Source organism: Neolamprologus brichardi, chromosome 11 (assembly GCF_056152115.1).
Source record: "Neolamprologus brichardi isolate AB-2024 chromosome 11, ASM5615211v1, whole genome shotgun sequence".
In the NCBI taxonomy this organism is placed as follows: domain Eukaryota; kingdom Metazoa; phylum Chordata; class Actinopteri; order Cichliformes; family Cichlidae; genus Neolamprologus; species Neolamprologus brichardi.
In genome coordinates, this window is record NC_142114.1 from 12,992,369 (window position 1) to 13,012,168 (window position 19,800).

At 41.5% G+C, this 19,800-nt stretch overlaps 1 protein-coding gene across 1 annotated transcript in view; it reads left to right on the forward strand.

Annotated features, from left to right (window-relative positions):
- Window positions 1-2,631: 2,631 nt before the first annotated feature.
- nphs1 (NPHS1 adhesion molecule, nephrin) overlaps window positions 2,632-19,800 on the forward strand; it is a 35,415-nt gene continuing 18,246 nt past the window's right edge. Inside the window, exons 1-7 of the mRNA XM_006801450.3 lie at window positions 2,632-2,836; window positions 6,173-6,295; window positions 12,654-12,776; window positions 13,445-13,526; window positions 16,352-16,455; window positions 18,268-18,389; window positions 18,594-18,765. Coding sequence (XP_006801513.3) covers window positions 2,632-2,836; window positions 6,173-6,295; window positions 12,654-12,776; window positions 13,445-13,526; window positions 16,352-16,455; window positions 18,268-18,389; window positions 18,594-18,765 — 931 coding nt within the window. The remainder of the gene's footprint in view (window positions 2,837-6,172; window positions 6,296-12,653; window positions 12,777-13,444; window positions 13,527-16,351; window positions 16,456-18,267; window positions 18,390-18,593; window positions 18,766-19,800) is intronic.

The following is a 19,800-nucleotide window of genomic DNA, read 5'->3' on the forward strand; positions in this document are numbered from 1 at the left end:
GTGTAACTGAGTTAATCAGGAGAGGAGTGAGCTTTATGTGATTCTCAGCCATTTGTGTTGAGTTGTAGATTTCTCACCTTAAACTGTGGTACTGGCTACACTAACAGAAGGGGAATTGACAGGTGAGGTGTGTTGCTTAGTCTGTGTGCTCTTTGTTTCCTGTTATGAGTTAATTTATTTGGGAGAGTTTTGTTTTAAGTTTCACAAATAATGGGGGTAATAATGGGGGAACCCAAAATGCCTTCTGAGTCTGGTTACCTACCCCCTTCCTTGACACTCGAGCCAGACTATTTCACAAGCAAAATATTTCCCTCAAGAAGAGGAGAAGGAGGAGGTGAAGAACAAAACAAAGCATAAATACCTGACTCTATCAGAATACCAAAAACACGACTGCACGTGAATACAAACGTTATTCCACATCTGCTGAAGGGTGAATGGACAAATGCTGGCTGGTGAGAACTGTTTTTACAGCTGTTTTGCAACAGAATGTCAAAAAAACTGAACTGAACTCTTACCTTCAGGCAACAGGACGTCACATGTGTTGGTGTTTTGGATGCTAGTTTATCACCTGATGCTAGCTAGTTTGGTTAGCAAGCTAAATTCATAAATTGTATAGACATATTATTAGTGTTAAGCGAGGGATGAATAAAATACTAGAATTTTACTCACCATTGCAGAAGCAGAAACTAGTGCTGTGCCATACTACAGCTCATAATATTGGTCACATAATCCATTAAAAATGCTCCAAAAAGCACCAGCAGCAGACATAAACAGTGAAGAGTTACGTGAAATAGTGGATGAAGCCTAAAAGATAACCAGTCTGCTTCACCTACCTGTATCAGGACACCTGTCAATCAATCCAGGTGGATGCATTAGCAAAATAATAATAATAATAATAATGAAACCTAGCCATAGGTGCTAAAACCTTTTGTGTGTGTGTGTGTGTTTATTTATTTATACCAGGGTGTAAACGAGATTTTTAAAGATGTAAATTTGGACATTTTTAAAGTAATGAGCATCATGTGGCACAAGAAGCATTGGGGTAATTTTTTAGCTCTGGAGACTGCCCCTTGGATAATGACCATTGGTAATAAGTCACCATACTGCCCCTTAATTTCCCCTATGGGTATATATAAATGTCATTTATAAAAAAAAATGTAAAAAGCCACAACAAACATGCTTGCTGTTGTTGAGGTATTAACCTCTTGTGCTTTGGTAATAAAACTCTTGTTTATGTGTGACATGCTAAGGTGCAATATCAAGTCCACAAGAAGAAGATTTAACCCATCTCTGTAACACCACAGAAACATCCAAAGTTTGCTAAGTTTAGCTAACACTACTCACTTTAAGTAGGTTAAAGCCTTAGTGGTTTGGAGATAGAGCAGGTCATTCATGCCAAAGTGTCCTTGATACAGACCACAAAAACTGCCCCCAAAGTGTCTATGTGGTGTGTATGTGTCTGTGATGGATAAAGAGCTGCACCTATATTGTAAAAGAGCAGTATGCAAATATTACAGTAAAGCTCTATGTATGGTCCATAAAACTGGTTTAACTTAACGATTATGAATTCAGCTCACTTTAGGACATGGAAATGAAATTGTATTGCTGCATTTTGATATTTCTATTTCTCAGTAAAATCCATTGTGGAAGTATTTTAGTAGGCACTGTAGATCATTATTGACTATTCATTTATGTAAACTGTATGCAAATTTGCTTCTGTGTTTGGCTGTTTGTATGCATCCAATGTAATGGCCAATCTTGCCCTTCATATTTGACGTGAGGTGACTGGTTCAGCCTTGATCTGAGAGCTCTGCCTCTCACTCATGTTGTCAGATGCAACAGAGCATGCACTTCACAAACAACTTGGCCATTGCTTCAATGAAGGTCAAGATTTTAACAGCCCAATGGAATCAGGTTCTCTGTGGGGCATTGTTTAAACAGACTTACGCTCAGATATTAAACGCTAATTGGAGTATGCACTTGCATTTGGCTTTTTGAACTGAATTTATTCATAAACTATTGTGTGTAATACTCATATAATCTTAGCCCCAGTGTAAAAGCCTGGTGGGTGGTCTACTTTAACGTAACCTTCCTGACTCAAGTGCAATGCGCCATAGGCTGTCACCTCAGAGCTTGGCTGAAGGATGGTGAACACCAACTATGACAAACAAGGGGGATTAAAGTGATAATCATTACTCTTCCCAGGAGGAATTAGCTAGTGGGACATCGACATTGAGGAAAAACCACAGGTGAACAAGGTCTCTGGTGCCCCATGTTTTTTTCCTCTTCCCAATATCCTATCTGCATGGCCGAGGGGGGATTTAATTTGCAGTAATTACTTTATTGACTCATTTTCAGGGCCGTATCACTGCCGTTTCCCATCAATAAAACATATGCCAAGATGAATAATGTGGCCAGGCACAATGGGATGCCTTCTCAAACAAAAAGACCACAGGACTGCTCTCCTGTGGTGCATGTTTTTGTCATGCTCCTTCTGCTCATTTTATTTCCTTCATCACACTCCTCACACATACTCGGCTCTTATTCTTTTCCATCTCTTTTCATGAAATCCCAACATATCCCTTTCATGTTTCCTTTCCAATGTGCCTGCTTCTCCTTTTTTTTTTTTTAATGTTTCCAGGCACACGGGCCCAGCAGGCCTTTAGGACTGAGCCCAAGAATCTAACTGTGCGGATGGGAGCCACAGCTGTGTTGAGGTGTGAGGTGTTGCGAGCCTCGGGGATTGTGCAGTGGGCCAAAGATGGCTTCCTCCTGGGACCTGAGAGAAGCCTGCCAGGCTTTCCACGCTACAGCATGATTGGAAACCCCGAGAGAGGTAAGCCGGGATACTCACGGAATATGGTCTATGGCCTATTGAGCTTTGATGGACCTATTAAAACTATATAAACATGTATAATAACAGAACCTCAAGAGATGCCAAAATTAGTAAACCTAAACCTTGTTTTTCAAAGAATAAAAAAAAAATGAAACCATCAGAGAACTCTGTGTTATTTGCGTAAAGGGCACTTTAACATATGATTTCCCAAAGATAGTAACACAATTTGAATCCCATGTACTTTTTTGTTTTGTTGTGACTTATAGTTTATATGGTTTAATTATGAAATGCTACTGTCATGTCAAGATGCCCCCAGCGGTACGACTTCAAGGGGGCTTCTCTAAAAGTAAATGAGATGAGGTTGTTGTTGTTATGGCTTCGATGCTCCAATAAGCATGGCTGTTACAGGAACCTTATGGCTATTATAAAGGGGTATCATCTGGGGTGAGATGAGGTGATGTGATTGTCAACAGCCTCTCGCACAACCCCCTTATCCTGTCACTCGCACATGAAGATTAAAAAAAAGAAATTAAAGCAACAGAGTGCCAGATGATCTGTGAAATGTGGCAGAGAATATAGTGTGTTGCAGAATCTGCACCACAGTCTATAAAAAGTAATAGCCAATTAGAAGGCAATCCTGAGTAAGAGAAGAGCATCTGTTCCTGATCAGCCCACAACTAGACAAGCTGCACTTCACTGTTGCACAGTGTGGGAGACCACCAGTGACACATAAACACTAAGGGATGCAATGATGCACATTCTCGTGTGCGCCCTTATTCATGGCTTGAGTTTACACAAATACATTCAGAAGAGTAAAATATTTCTCTGTTGATTAACTGTTAGTGAGAAAATTATTCATCACAATAGACACAGGGTTAGAAAACCTTGCCACCTTTTATATCCACAACAATGAAAAAAGAAGTACACAATGAATTTAAGGACCACAAACACACACAAGCTGTCAAACACTCATAGGCTCAGTCATAAATAAAATACCCATCAGTGCAGGTACCCTTTCCAGGAAATGAAACTGCAGACTGATGTATGCAATCACTTTACACTGCACAGAACTAGCAAAATCATTTAAGATGACACTTGACTGCACTTTATACGCCACCAGTTTTCACTGATTGTCATCAGTGATGTTTATTGATGCTTAAAAAGACTGAAATCACATATTCAAGCACAGAAGAGAGACCGGCGTTGATTTCAGCATGCACTTATAGTAAATTTAGCACCCTTAGTTTCCCCGAGCTGAAGCAGTAATGTAAATGTGTACTGACATGAGCCTAGATCCAGGATTTCAGCCATTTATGTGCACCAACTCTCAGTGTAAAGACAGAACCTTAAAGATAAAACAGCTTTTTTAAGGCACAAAAGCATTAGGTTTGTCTTTCTCATTTTGTATTCAAAGAATGGCTCACGAGCAACAACACAACTCTAGAAAATAGCATGCAGCCAGCCAATCAGGTAAAATGTTAATAATGAACGTCACATGTAGAGAGAAGTGAATCAGATTGTATCGTATCTAATATCAGCAAGCATCATAAACTGATAAATCATAGTCACACATAGAGATTAATTGAGGCTCTTACTGGGGCTTTTTGAGATATGTTGCTGTTATCTTGTTATACAGTATAAAATCCATCCATCCATCCATCCATCGCTCCCTCCCTCCATCTATCCAATTTTTTTTATCCAACTCAGGGGCACAGAAAGGCTGGAGCTTGCCTCAGCTGTCAAACGGGAAAAAGAGGGGGTACATCCTCGACAGGTCGCCAGTTCATCACAGGGTTTACATCAAGAGACAGACAGCCACACATGCTAATATCGATACCTCAGGCTTATTTAGAATCACCAGCCCCAACCTAACAAGCATTCCTTTGGACTGTGGGAGGATGCCGCAGCACCCGGAGAAAAGCCATCAGGCACAGGGAGAGGATGCAAACTCACAAAAAGGCCTCAGTCAGCCAGCAGGTTCTTGCCAGGAACCTTCTTGATGTCAGGCAACAGTGCCTGACTAAATGATGAAAAAGGTTGTTTACATGAACATCAACAATTTCCCCTACTCTTTCCCTCTCCCTGGGGTCTGACCTTTCCCACTTATGTAATAGTATGTGTTTTAAAGTTTCTGGGCTGATGCACAGATTCATATTTGCAGAAGGGAAGGCATTTTCCACTGCAGGCATAATATCTATGTAGATGTACTGTATCCAAAAATTTCAAAGGCCCTAGATGAAATAGATACAGAGTAATGGGCAAATAACCAATTCTCATTGCAGCCTCTGCCAGTCTCTACAACTTGATTGGACTATTTGTGAGTAATTTCAGGAAAGAGGAATATGATTAATAACTCCAATGTCTCTTTCTTTCTGCACTCAATGATAACTTAGATGTGAAAATTGCTTCTGGTTGGTGTTTAATTATCTTGCCAGCGTACTTGACACATGTATTTGTAGGCCTGTGTGGTTGTCAGACTAAGATACTATTTTCCACATATTAGTAGGCTGTGAGCCATCAGGAGCTGGAAAACCAACGTTGAACATCATCTAATCCCCACAGGTTATGGCAATGCATCAAACAAATCAAGCCCTGTTGGCATGCCACACTATCAGAAGAGAGATGCAGAGTGAGGGATTCTGCCTGGCATCAATTAATAGACATTTTATTCAGTCTCCGTTGTGAATTTGGGATTGGATTTCATTTACCACACTGGAAATTCATTCTGAAACAAAATGCTGTGAGTATAAACAACCACTAGCATGTCAATGGAAATGCCTGCAGCTGGAGATTCTCACCAAGTGAAATGTTTATATTTTACAGAAATAAGAAAACTGGCTGTTAATAGTCAAATCAAACAGGAATGTCAGCAGTGGAGTATATTATCGTACTGAACTGATGCGCAGGACTGCCATTTAGATTTCTAAGCTGCCGTGGCTCAAGTGGTGGTTTGATCCCTGGACCCTTCACGTACCAAAGTGTCCTTGTGCAAGACAAAACCTCAGATCTACTAGTTACAGCTGCTTTGTATGAGCGTCTGTAATTGGGTAAATGAGAAGATATTGTAAAGCATTTGGTAGAACTAAAATTAGGTGCTCTCTACATTAAACCCATTGTCAGTTTCTCTTTGATAGTTAATTTTGGCATTATGTAAATTTAAAAAAAGGCCTCTAAAAATGCTAAATGCTTATCAATATATAAATACTATAAATGTTAGGACCTCCCGAGTTATACTCAGTAGAAGGAGACCCATAGGAAAATGAACCCATTCTTTTTGTAATTATCTACATATATAGCATCTCTCCAACACACTTCATGTCTCCATCTCTGTTCCAGGCCAGTATCATCTTCAGATTGAAGATGCTCAACTGGAAGATGACACCCAATATGAATGTCAAGTGACCTCATCTGAGTCCAGCAGTGGAATCATTTCCAGGCTGGCCTGGCTCAACGTACGAAGTAAGGGGGGAAACAAAAAGATTGTGGAGTCTAATAATAATCATGTTTTCTTTTTTCTTTTTTTCCCCCGAGTAACAAAATGCATGTAAGAAGGCACAGTGAGCATCCTCAGTACTCCAGTAACATTTGTGACCTCTTGACCAGTAATCAGCATACAAAGAGCTGTTAAATATTCATTTCTATTGATAAAGAGCTTTTATTTGTGTAAGATAAGGCAATTGCATTTGAAGGACAGTTTCAAGTTACTTTGCCCTTGGTACGGCGTGTTTACTGTAGCAGTTTTATTCAATAATACACTGATCAACCACAGGATTAAAAGTACCACCAGGTGAAGTGAATCATATTGATCATCTCGTTAAAATTAAATGTTTTGATGGAAAACCTTGGGTCCTCACATTAATGTGACTGTTACTTGGAGATATAACAATTACCCAGCATTGCTGCCAACCAAGAACACAAAGGTAGTCCTGAATGGCCGTAGCCTCCCTCAGCAGAACAGTGTGCACTCCACCACATTGATCAGGAATGGCTCGGGGAACCTGACAATGGTAATGACCCAGCATCCAGGGGTTCAGAGCTTTTTTATTAGCACAAGGGGGATCTAGACAATATTAAGAAGGTTGTTTCAGTGTTGTGCTCACAATTCTACAAACTTTTCAAACAGTATTCAAGTACTATGCCACCTTTACATGTTCCAGAAGGGTCCATGGCTTTAACTAGCAGCTGGAAAATATAAAGAGCAGCCTGGCTTCTCTAGCAAGCCTCAAGGCGATTCATGTCTCTTCCTTGCGCAGGAATACATTTTAACAGAAGTGATTGAAAAGTTCCTTCTCAGACATGGAATGGAATAGATGTTATTGTGCAACTACATTAGACCACCTGTAGTCACTCTATAACAACCGGTGTTTCTCTCTCCCTAACCCTTTTGCTTGTGGGAGCAAGCCCATATGTGGTAAGGAAAGGACTCTAAAAGAACCTTTCTTCTCCAGGCGCACTTCATTTACTTACATCCCCCTCCCTATTCTCTCCCCCGCTCAATTTCACCCTCTCTCTTGGCTCGCAGGCTTTCTCTTTGGTGACCATGGACACTGAGGATGGGGGTTTGGATAGGAGGGGCGGTTGTGGCGATTGTAGAGTCCTCGCTCTCTTCTGGGAAGAGAGCAGGTTTTTCTGACATCAATAGGCTGACGCGAGAAATGGTGGGTAGTGTTGTACTTGAATGGCAGTATTCTACACTGCTGCAGTTTAATATCCTACGGCAAGCCTACACCTGCAGCCACAGCAGGCTTGACTCCCACATTCATTACCTCTGAGATGCTTCTTGCATGTGTGCCCACTTATACAAAATCAAAACTCTCGCTTTCTGCTTTGTCAAAACAATGAAAATATGTGTTATACCAACCAGTGTGTTGCATCAGGGATGGCTGGTAGTAGTAGTATTAGTACTAGCATTTACCCGTGACAGACTCTTTCATAATGTTCCTGACATGCTCACATACGAGTCCACATGCTGCACATCTCAGCAGGTGTTATTATTCAGTGTCCTGGGCTCACGTCCCAGCTGTTGACTGTTTAACATGGACATTTGTAGATGAGCTGTCGCAAAGGGCAATCAGTGAAGTGACTGACTTAAAAAGCTCTCTGCAGCCTTGGTCTTAAAGGGTTATTTGTTCCAGCCCAGCAGTTCAAGTGATTCAAAATACGTGACTAATCTGGGGCTTGATAATGAGCTGATGAATTCAATCTCCCGTTAGTGCTGAACTGGGACTGGAAACTGTGTATCCCCTTTGAAGAGCACCGTCTCTGATGAGTTTCCGATGGACTTCTCTATCACTGAACTACGGCTCCCAAGGCCCCGCACCCCTGGCCAGTCAACCATGGCCATATCCTATCAAGCTCTGCATCAAATCAAAACACCATAAAGTCTTTATGAGGAGATACAGTAGGGGAGAGGGGAGGAATTTGAACACAAAACAGAGATTGGTGGTTGTATAATTGGATTCTTGGGTCAGGGAGAGTGATATTATGACTGGCTAATTCAAGATGGATCACCACAGGCAGTAAATAGCAGGGATAAAGGCAAAAATGTCAATAAGCCCCATCCATGGGCTTACAAAGAGATGTTTTCAAGACATTTCCATTGGTGCAACCTAACTCCTGTGTGTTTTTTGCTTCCCTGCGGAGCTTAGATAGGGGATTACTGCAACAGGCAGATCAAGTGGCAGTGAGTAATCCATGACAATAACAACCTCTACCCTCTCTGCTGAAGCCCCCTCCTCTGCTAAAACTTACCCCGCACTGTGCCCGTCACATACCTGACACATCCTGTGTCTCGGTTTATACCATTAGCCTTAGCATTTAATCCTATTAATGAACAACTCTCTCCCTCACCGCAGTGCACGCCTGTACAGATGCCTCCTGCAAATGTTCAAAACTGTTTTTGATGTGTTCTGGTTTTAGACTGTTACTCATTCATTTGGCATAGTGTGTTACCGAGATATTTGTGTATGTGTGTGTGTGGTGTGTGTGCGTGCCCATGTGTGTAAGCTTATTATCAGCGTTGGTTGGAGGTTAGAGGACATTTTAGGAACCAGGGCTATAGCGAGGTTTTTTTCGGTAGCTAATGAGTTTAGCACTTGAAGAGTATATAATGAGCCTTCATTTTATGATTCCCTGTTATGAATAATGGAACAACTTATAAATGGGGGCACAAGCAACGTAGAACATGGTGACTTTATTCATCTTTGTTCATGAAAAGTTCTGACAGTTGCCCAAGATATAACCTCATCAGAGGATGGGGTGTTATACACTGGTGCCATGCTTTAATTCTGACAGTGCCACTTTAATGTTACAGTAGGTTCTTTCTGAAAAGGGGAAGTTCTGCTTAATAGCAACATGAGCGGTTCCTTGTTAATTTATTTAGAATCCATCACAAAGGTGCATTTACAATTGAGCCTAAATCTGTTTTTAATGTTGCGCGTGTGTGATGCACTTGCTGTAAATGGGAGTTTGGGAGATGGATGCTGACAGATGCAGTTATGACATGTTTTGGCTGGAGCGGCGCTCGTGCAGATGAGAGGTGATGGAGGTAGAGCTTTTTGTCCTAAACACCTGTTCCACTTCTCCCTCTGAATGCAGACAGAGAAAATGGAAAGCTGTTTCAGTGGTTTGCAACGTCACGGATTACATATCAAATAAATACCATGTTCATATTGTGTATGAATAGCCAAATGTATGTGTTTCTCTGCACATACAATACTGTGTAAATCGTAATTTCTTTATATTTTGCTGGAAAAAGAAACTATATAACATAGATGGAAATATAGCATATAAGCAACATATAGCATAAGGCCCACACGAATAGTTCTCCGACCTTCTTTAAGGACATTCAAAGCTCTTCTTTGGATGTTGACTGCCTTTTTTTTCTGATCTCTGTTAACATGATCCCACACGGCTTCAATAATGTGGAGGTCCCTCCTCTGGGGAGGCCAATCCATGAATACCAGTGTTTAATTATATGTTTTTCTATCCAGTGAAAATGTTTAGGATCAATATGGGCTGAAAAATGAAACTACTGTCAATCAGATGCTTTCCATTGTATTGTATGGTGGATCAAAATTTAATGGTACATTTCTGTGTTCATTAAACTAAATGGAAACAAATTATGTGTTTTTTGTGACAGGCTGCTAGTATCAAATACCTAAAGATGCAAAGTTGTCTGTTATATGTAAAAGCAACACTTGTTAATTACTTCAGTCAGGTGCCTTTTGAATAATTCACTGGTCAGTGTTAAGTAGCTTCCTCTGAAAATGGTCAGGTACAAGCGACTGAACTGAAAATGAGTTTAAAAATAGCCAGTGTCCAAAGAAAACCTTTGAAAGCCATTCAGAAATCCTGGAGAACTATTGCTCAAGACAAAAAAGCAAATTGAAAGCAAAATAAAGAGAAATGAGAGGGGGAGGGGGGGCCTCAAGACTTTTGCACAGTACAATATAGAAGGAAAAAAACATTCTTGCACACATACTGTGAAAATATGGTGTTCGACAAGATTTATCATCCAAAGATGAAACTGATGAGTTGTGTCTTTCTGGTGTTAAGAAGTCAGAGCTCCATTATTATCTATCCTATTCAGCATAAGCTTTTTAGAGACTTTCTATCCTCTGGGCCTTTTCCAATATCTTTCGGAGAATCAGGTTAGTATCACATGTTAGACCATGCAGACACTGGTGCCTGTTTTTAGAGTGAAATGAGATGAATGTAGCTTGTCTGCACATTCACTCGCCTGTGTCGGAGTGTTTGTGCGTGCAAATCTGCATTCACTGTAGACTTGAGTTTATCTTTGGGTGCTTGTGTGCAACGGAGAAAAGAGAGCATGTGCATCTGTATGTGAATGAGAAAGAAGGATAGGTGCAAAGAGCTGCTTATGCATATTGATGTGTGTCTGCTAATCTGGTTCTTATCTGCTTTATCCATCCATCCGTCCATATTTGTCTAATAAATCGAATATTTCAGCTCAGCGTTTCACATCTGAACTGCAGGATCAAGTCCTTGCCTATCTGTGTTCGTATATATACCTTAACAAGAGAAACAGAAGCAGAAAAGCAGACGGAAAGAGGAAGGATTTAAAAAAATCCCACTTAGAAGTATACAAAGAAAGGGCAGAAAGAGTTAATTAAGAAAACAGCATGGTTGCTGTCTGTTCTTTGCTCTGAGTGCGTGTCTAGTAATTGAGCCGGATGTGTGTTTTATTGTTGTCCACATGTTCTATCGCAATTGTACAAATGTGCATTGGTGCAGGTTTAGCTTGACTGGGCTTATTCCCTCACATGGCTTTTCTGAGGGGATGTGATGGATGGCGGCTGTAAGTCCCAGTCCAAGCTGGAACACACCTTCCTCTGCACTTCTGCAGTTTAACTGCAGTGGTCAAGAAAGATAGTGTGGGTGGAGGGAGGTGGGCTCGGGCTGCTGGAGGGGGATGATGGAGTGAACGAGAGATAAGAGGAACAGGCCAGCATGAGCGAGCGAGGAAAAAATTAGATACCTGCCTGCCTCATTTGTGAACATATCATTATTCTTATTTTAGGATTTGTTAGGCTGCCAGACACCCCTCGAGCACAACAAGTGATGCGCCTGTGTGAATTGTGTGGGCCTGAGTAGATTGAGAGTACAGGGGCTGTCAATAGATGCATGGCCCAGTCATCTTCTCTGGGAAGAGGGAGGGGAAAACAAACAAATGCATCTCATTATTGCTGTGCGCGCCTCTGCAGTGCTCTGGGTAACCCATCACAGTCCACACAGATTCAATTGCTTCTTTTAAATCAGTTTGAAGCTGCAGCCACATCTCATCTGTCTCAATAGCTGACTAGAGCGAAGAGGTGACTCTGCACACAGCAACAGCTCCTCCTAGTGGCCGTGAGCCAACTGGACGTAGAGGTAGATGTTGAATGGCTGGCTGGTTTGGTTGCTTGTGGTCCAGCTGTTGAGCCATACATTGGCAGCGGGGTTTATCTCCGGACTGAGCAGCAGCTATCTCCCTGCTCCGCCTAATCCTCCACAGCCCGTCTTATAGTCACATTTCATTCTTGCAGTATCTCTTTTCTCCTCTGCCAGTCTTTCATCTCCCTTTACACACACATCTCCTTCCTGTACTTACCAACTCTCTATTCTGTCTGTTAACTCAGGCAGCCTTTGCACTTGATCTCTGATGAAAGAAAACAACCTTCACAGTAACCATAGTTTCTAATTCTACAAGCTCACCCACACACTAAAAGCCAGCACAATAGATGGCCAGTTATCTGTAGGCTAGTGCGTGCTTAATTTAACTGATGCTCTTGGTAAGGAGGGGCTAAAAGATCTGCAAAGAATCTCTTTCATAATTAGTTGGTGACAGATTTCTCAATTTACTGCCCAAATTTTTTCGGTCCCTTGTGTTAAAAGCTATGTGTTTTTTCCTTTTTTTTCCTGGAATCTCTATTTATGGTCAGATAAAAGGATTGTAGAGAACAGTGGAGAAGTGAAGACTGCTTTGATCAGTCCAGAAAGCACATATTTAGCTTGGGGGTGATCTGAGTAGAGAAGTGTTTGGTGTTTGCTATGATAGATTAGCACTGGATTGGTTTCATCACCGTTTCATCTTTATATTCTCTTCTTGTCCACAATTTGTATTCAAACGCAACCGAACATCAAACCTAAATCATTCAAAAACTGACAGTGTGACACTCCAGTCAGTCCCAGATATTACAATCCTATTATCATATCACTGCATAAAGCTTAGAGCAATGGCTAGAAATCAGCGTAATCTATAGTTTTTTAGGTGCTGATGTTAAGTTGGAAACTTGAGCTGTTTTCTCTCTTTCAGTCCCTCCGTCCAAGCCGTACTTTGACATGGACATGTCAACACCTTGGGAAGCCGGGAAGAAGTACACCGTCACCTGCGTTGCCCCTGATGCAAAGCCTTTGGCAGAAATCACACTTTATAAAGGTGAGTCATGCTTTGTGCTCCATTAGATTTTTATCTTGATGGTCAGGCTGACAAGCTGGAAGGAAGGGCCAGCCGCCTTTTTGATATTCTACAGTCTGCCATGCGTATAGGCCTCAACCTGAATATTTTAACAAGAAAACACAGAATAAAATTCGAGTCCACTAAAGGCTTCTTGTTTCTTAGTTTTGTTTTGGTTTTTTTAAATTGCAGAGTTGAAAGGAGGAGACTCTGTGTGGGAGGAAATAGCCTGAACATTTGAATTTCCAGATGTTTGTTTCACAGTTTCATGTAGAGTCAATTTATTGCAGGTTCCTTGTTGTTTACAAAAGCATCTACGATATTGCCATCGCTTTGTTTTTACCTCTTCTTCTTCTGTCACACCTATTACTCTGTATCGTGCTGAAATCAAGCGAGAGATGTTCCCTTTGTTGCAGCGGTGTGAATTTGTCTGCGGGGTTGTGCTGTAGGTCTAACATATAATTTCATAGTTTCATATTTTTAGACCACGTACACATGATTTCTGCATGATAATCGCACACACATATGCACCATAGTCCAGTATTTGCAATTCTGCATGAGAATAACACTGGTGTTTGTGTTTCGCATGAACAAATTTACACACAGTATTCTTCCTTTTTTGTGCGCCTTCCCCCCATTGTGTCTTTTAGATGGAGTTGAGCTGACAGGTGCAGAGTCTTTCTCCACGTCTGGCTCAAAGGATAAGCTTCTGAACGCGCATGCTGAAGTAACGTATGTGTTCAGCTGCCTGCCAGACTCATTCTCCTCACCAACCTGCTCAATCTCCCCAAGTCTGTCTATGTTTCTTGTTTCCCTTGTTTTCACCGTGCTCTTATTCTCGCCTTCTGTCTTAGTGAGTACAATGAATTTCTGCACACACACAAACTGCTTCTTGGCACTGTGGAGTTGAATTAGCTTCTGTCAAATGCACAAAATTACATTCCAGCAGCGAGACAAATCCAATCCTTGCTGGTTCGCCTGGTGCCCATACATTAAGCGGGGCCATAGATTACTTTAATCCTGCATATCTCCTCTATGTCAAAGATAATAACCTCTTGTCATATCTTCAGATAACATTGGTACTGAGGAGCTGCAATGTTGTTTAACTCTCAAGCAGAGAAGCCGAGGTCTTAAGCAATATTGATGCTTCTTCCACATAGTCACGCTGAGCATGCACAGCAGTGGGCGATATGTGATGGTTACAGTTGTCACTGAACTGTAGTTTGATATAGAAGACGTAAACAGAGAGAGTAAACTAGACTCAGAATAAATTCACTGTGTTTCTAAGTACACTGCAAAGTGCCTTGCTTTTATTCCCATGGCTCCTGACAACACACACAGCCTAAAACAGAGTTGGGGTACTTACATGTTAGTTAAAACCATCTGTTTTTTAGTTTTATTTAACACTTCTAATATTCCACTACATTTATCATTTAACCAGTTACAGATACTGGTTATCTTATTTTGCAAATAACTGTTAAAATTATCCTTTTTTTCCACAAAACTCAAAGACTAGAGAAAAATAACAACACATTTCTGCCAGAACTTTGTGTTTTTCCTACCCCATTATTCACCTCATGACTTCTAAGATTTATGCTTTTACTGGTGTTCACAGTACACTCACAGACAAAGACAGGCACTTTATCATTGCAACTATTAAAATCAAATTATACGGAAAGAAAAAAGAAAGCTAAACCAGCTGCTCAGTGAGCAATTTGTACGCGTATGTAACAGATTTGTCACTCGGTGAAAAAATCTTTGCAAAAGTGTTTTCTACTTTGATTCTCTTCTAAAAATTGTGTGAGTTTGTGAAGAGAATTGTGCCTCATAAAAATGTGTCATTAGTGAGGGTTGTATAGTCTTCAACTTATGCTAAAGGATAGCGAGGATACTGAGCTTTACTCACCAGAAATTATGAGACAGGTACTGCTGAATTAAAGGTGAGAAGGGAGGTTTTATATTGCTGTGTTTGTGTTTCTGCCTACATCATTATCATCAGTGTTTGCCCTGCAAACATCATTGCAAGTCAGCAATCATTCTGAGATATCGTAGATTGCAACGAGTGTAAATATACCTCACAATTAAGCGGGAGAAGTTGCGAAACAATATTGATGCATTGATGTAAATAGCAAATTATTTTATGCTTTTATTTACACCCATCTTTGTTAGGTACACCTTGCTAGTAATGGGTTGGATCCATTTTTCCCCTCAGAACTTTGTGGTACAGATGCCACAAGGTGAAACCTTCCTCTGAGATTTTGGTCCATAGTGGCGTGATAGCATCACAGTTGCTGCAGATTTGTTGTCTGATCTGGATGTTCCACATATGCCAAAGGTGCTCCATCTGATTGAAATCTGATGACTGTGGAGGCCATTTGAGTGCACTGAACTCACTGTCCAATGTTCAAGAATCCAATTTAAGATTATTTGAGAATGTCCTGCTGGTAGCAGCCATCAGGAGATGGGTACACTGCGGTCTAAAAGGATGGACATGCAACAAAACTGAGAAAGGCGATGTTGTTTAAACAATGTTTAGTTGGTATTAAAGAGTCCAAATTCTGCCAAGAAAATATCCCCGCCTGAGCTGTTGCTACAAGGCAGCATGGATTCATGCTTTTATGCTTTTTCCACAAAATTCTGGCCCTAACATCTGAGTGTCACAGCAGAAATTGAGACTCGTCAGATCTAAATTCTCTCTTTTGCAATTCTGTTGAGCCTTTGTGAAGTGTTGCATGTTGAGAGATGCTTTTCTGCATTGCTTGGTTGTAACAATGGATTTTTTGAGCTACTGTTGCATTCCTAGCAGCTTGAAGCAGTCTGGCCATTCTCTGACCTCTGACATCAGCAAGACATTTTCACTCAGAGAATTGCCGCTTCGCTGGATATTGTCTCGTTTTTGGACATTCTCTGGAAACCCTAGAGATGGCTGTGTGGGGAAAATCCCAGCAGATAAGCAGTTTCTGAAATACTCAAACCAGCCCATCTGGCACCAACAAACATGCCACATTCACTTAAATGAACTTTCATCCCCATTCTGATGCTTGTTTTGAACTTCAGCATTTCATCTGGGCCATGGCTACATGGCTAAATGCAATGAGTTGCTGCCATGTGATTGGCTGGTTAGACATTTGCGTTAGCAAGCAGCTGCACAGCTGTACCTAAAAAAAGTGGCCTGTGAGTGTATATTGAACTATATTTACCTTCAGTGCTGTTTGTCATTTGCACCTTCCCTAAAACCTGGTCTCCTGACTCTGAGTCAGATACAAGTCATGTGTCTAACTCATTCCTCATGGATAAATATATTACATGACACTTGTCACTTTGTTTATCTCACCAGACTTCCTAAAGCCCAAAAACATCCCCAAATCCTTGCAACCCTTGAAAAGGCATTTGATTGTGACCTTACACTGGACTGTATTTACATCGATGTGTCAATTTTTTTTTTTATGAAACGCATTTGGATATTTTTTGGGATGATGGGATTTTTTTTACAGCTTTATATCTTTCAGTAATGTTTGTTATTGTTATTTCTTCTGTCCTTCTGTTACCTCTTAAAGGGTCACTGCTCTGAGTTCTGACAATGGGAGGGAGTTGGCCTGTCACGCCATGAACCCCACCCTCCTCAAGCCTATGGAGACCACAATGGCTATGAATGTGTACTGTGAGTGTCTCAACCTGTCTTTAAAGTGATGGCCAACACCCTCATTTTATATAAAACACACACACACACTCTCTACCACACAGGAACAGAACCCGAGGGGGGCCCTTGGGTATCCGGCATTGTGCACTCAGTCTGTGTTAGTGGCGCAAGGAGAAACATTTAAGCTGAAGGCAAAGTCACACCTACTTCAAAACAACATTCAGCTGGGGCAACCTTGTGAACATCCAACTCTCAATGCAGCCTGTGCTGGACAGAGGGAAGAGGTTGATGTGACCAAAGCAGTAAGCAGTTGTTTTCTACAGTTTGGGCTGTGGCTAATAAAGCAGCCTGCAATTACATTTCGGTGGGTTTGGATGTGTTTAGTAATTTGGAATTATTTACACGCTTGGTTATTGCCCCAGCGTTAAACAAGGCACATAAACTAATTATTAGATGAATTACACGAGCAAGAATTGTGCTAGAGAATTTTTTTTTTAACAATAATATATTTCTAATATGGAAAGCTCAGCACACCACATTTAATAATAATAAATCTTACAAAACTAGCCCAGCAACTTTTGTGCTCATCAGCTCAAATTAAATTTAGAATCCACCGAGGAAGGAAACTAAGCCAGTTTCTGTTGCCTTTTCTTTCATGTTTTTACAAACCACGCAACATAATATAATAAATCCATTGCTGCACATGAAGGTTAGCTGACACGCGGGATGTCTTTGCCATTGCCAAAGCTGTTGTTGCTGAATAAACAACCAGTGCTCTACTGCCGCTGTTGTTTACTACAGTGTGGGTTTGGTGTTTTCTACCCTGTTGATCAGCTGAAGTAATGGATTGTTGAGGCCTTAGAGTGTACCCACCTGCTTGTCCCGGGACTAAATCATGCTGTTGATTAAAGTGGAGGAGGGCTGCTGATACTTTCAGCAGTGAGTGTTCCCTCCAGCTCAGCTGCGATATTACCCACATACTGACTACACACCTTAATGCTGTCCCTATGCTTTCCTTCTGCTCATCAAATACATTTCATTGCGATGTTGACCCTGTGCTAACTTGCATATGACAAATAAAACTGAAAACTGAAAACTGAAACACACTAGACACCATAGTTGTTGTTTTATCATTCACCAGTAACTGCGAGCGCTCCTCCCTTCCTCCCTGTCTCTCTTCTCTGCATTAAGCAGTATGGGCTCTCTGCTAAAGTGCTAATGTTGCAGAACTTGGGACCACCGCCGCAGTCTTACTCAGTATGCTAGCCCATCAAAGCCAGCGCGGTGGCCATTTTCAGCCAGCTAGATTGTTAGCAAGGTGGCAATTTGTCATGCTGGCCCAGGGTCTGCAGTCTGCTCTCTGAAACTGATTGCAGCAATAACAAAGGCCCATCCTCTTCTAATTTATTTTACTGCATATATTTTATTCGAGGAGGCTGTAATTTATTCATATTTCACGTTGCCTTATTACTGTTTGAACATCTGTTATTTTGCTTTATGGACTAGATCCAGCTCACTGCTCCCTTAATACTTAATGCTTTCATCAGATCCGGACCTCTTATCCCACAGTCATGCTGAATGACCAATTTATTGGCCCCGTCTCAACAAATAGGGATGCTTCCTGTTCAATTGCCAAGAGTCTTCTCATCGCACTGCAGTTTCTTTTTTTTCTTCTCTGTTTCTTTTCTTTTTTATACTGTCCTATTGGCCACACCATGGTTCTGTTTCTCTGAGTTACTACACCTCTTTTCTTCTCTCACCTCTTCCTCTTTATCTCGTGCTCATCCTCTGTGCCATTTCTTCTTGTCACCCCCCATCCCCCTTTCTTGACAGTCGCACCTCAGCCTCCAGTTATTCTGGGTCTGGAGAGGAACAAAGTCAAAGCAGAGAGAACGCTTGTGTTGGAGTGTGTGTCATATGGTGGAAACCCCCTTGCCACTCTCCACTGGACCAAGGTAAATCTTCTGCGCCATCTGTTAAGGAAGCTTTGTAACACACTGTCACGCTGGCAAAATGAGCCATTCCTGTTAAAAAACTCGCAGCATAAGTATCCCATTCTTTGTAGCTTCTGTTCTTTGCTGCCTGCGCCATATGGGAGCTTGCAACTACTCAAACATTCTGTTGCCTTTTTGAGTTTCATGTGTTCATCCGTCTGTCAGAATGGAGAAGTTCTGCCTATGACTTGGGAGGAGGACGTTGTTGCTCAGAAGTCCAGCAGCATACTCAAACTGAAGATCACCCCCGCTGACAACCAGGCAGAGCTGTGCTGTGAAAGCTCCAATCTGGTGTCCCGATCTCCTCTTTCTGTCAGCCGCAAAATAACAGTTCTCTGTGAGTGAAAATAACTTTTAATACACTGCGCAGTGCTGGAACACACATGCACACACTGGTAAAAAACAAAGCCCAGACAGGACTGAGTGATTGCAGGTTATTAATAATATGGACACATTGCAGAGGAGTATAATACATCTTTCCTCCAAGCCCAATCTTTTTGCTGTCCCAGTAAATATTGTAAAGTTAATATCATTAATGAAACTAATGGTTTCTATGGCTGCAGCCCATATTTCCAATTGCCTCCAGATTAGTACCACTGTATGCTCTTTCGTAGCTGTTACATAAATTTAGCTGAATTGCTTCAACGCGCAGTCCTGAGGCACTAACGGCGACACTTTGAAACAGTAACGCCCATAGTTAAGAGATTATACTTTTCTCTCTGAATATAAAATGTTTGTTTCAGCAACAATAGAACAAATATGAAATTAATATTTATCAGCCTTGGTGCATTGAGTCTAACAATAGCCTGATTTTCACTACAGAGCCACACAATGTGGAGAGCTTTAAATGCTGTCTGATTGATGCGCCAATTTTATGTAAATATGATTAGGAGCGGCCCTTCCGCTTGCTCGTGCTATGTAAATGTGGTTTAAATTGCACCAGCGCTCCTCCATTTACCAAAACCCGCAGCAGGCTGTGGTGCCATGCCTCCCAGTCATCCATTCAGAGATGGTGAAAATGAACCGCTGACTGCCTGACAATGCTCTAGGCGCTGGCAGAAGCTGGAGGGCACGGAGCAAGACTCACTGGTGAAATATGAATATGCCTCCTTCACCATACAGCACCTGCAAGAATTTCAGCGGTCGATGTGTGTGTGTGGATTAGGCCGATGCATTCCACACGGTGTCACATGTGGAACAGACATAAATACACAAAAGATTTACATGCATGACCCCTCCTACTAGAAGCCTGCCAGCTCGGTCCCAAGGCTTTGTATTCCCCGGAAGGCTTTATACGACTGCATCACTTTGCCTGCAGCTATTGTACCCTGTCTACCCCTCTGGTTAAAACGAAGCAGACTTTAGAAACCAC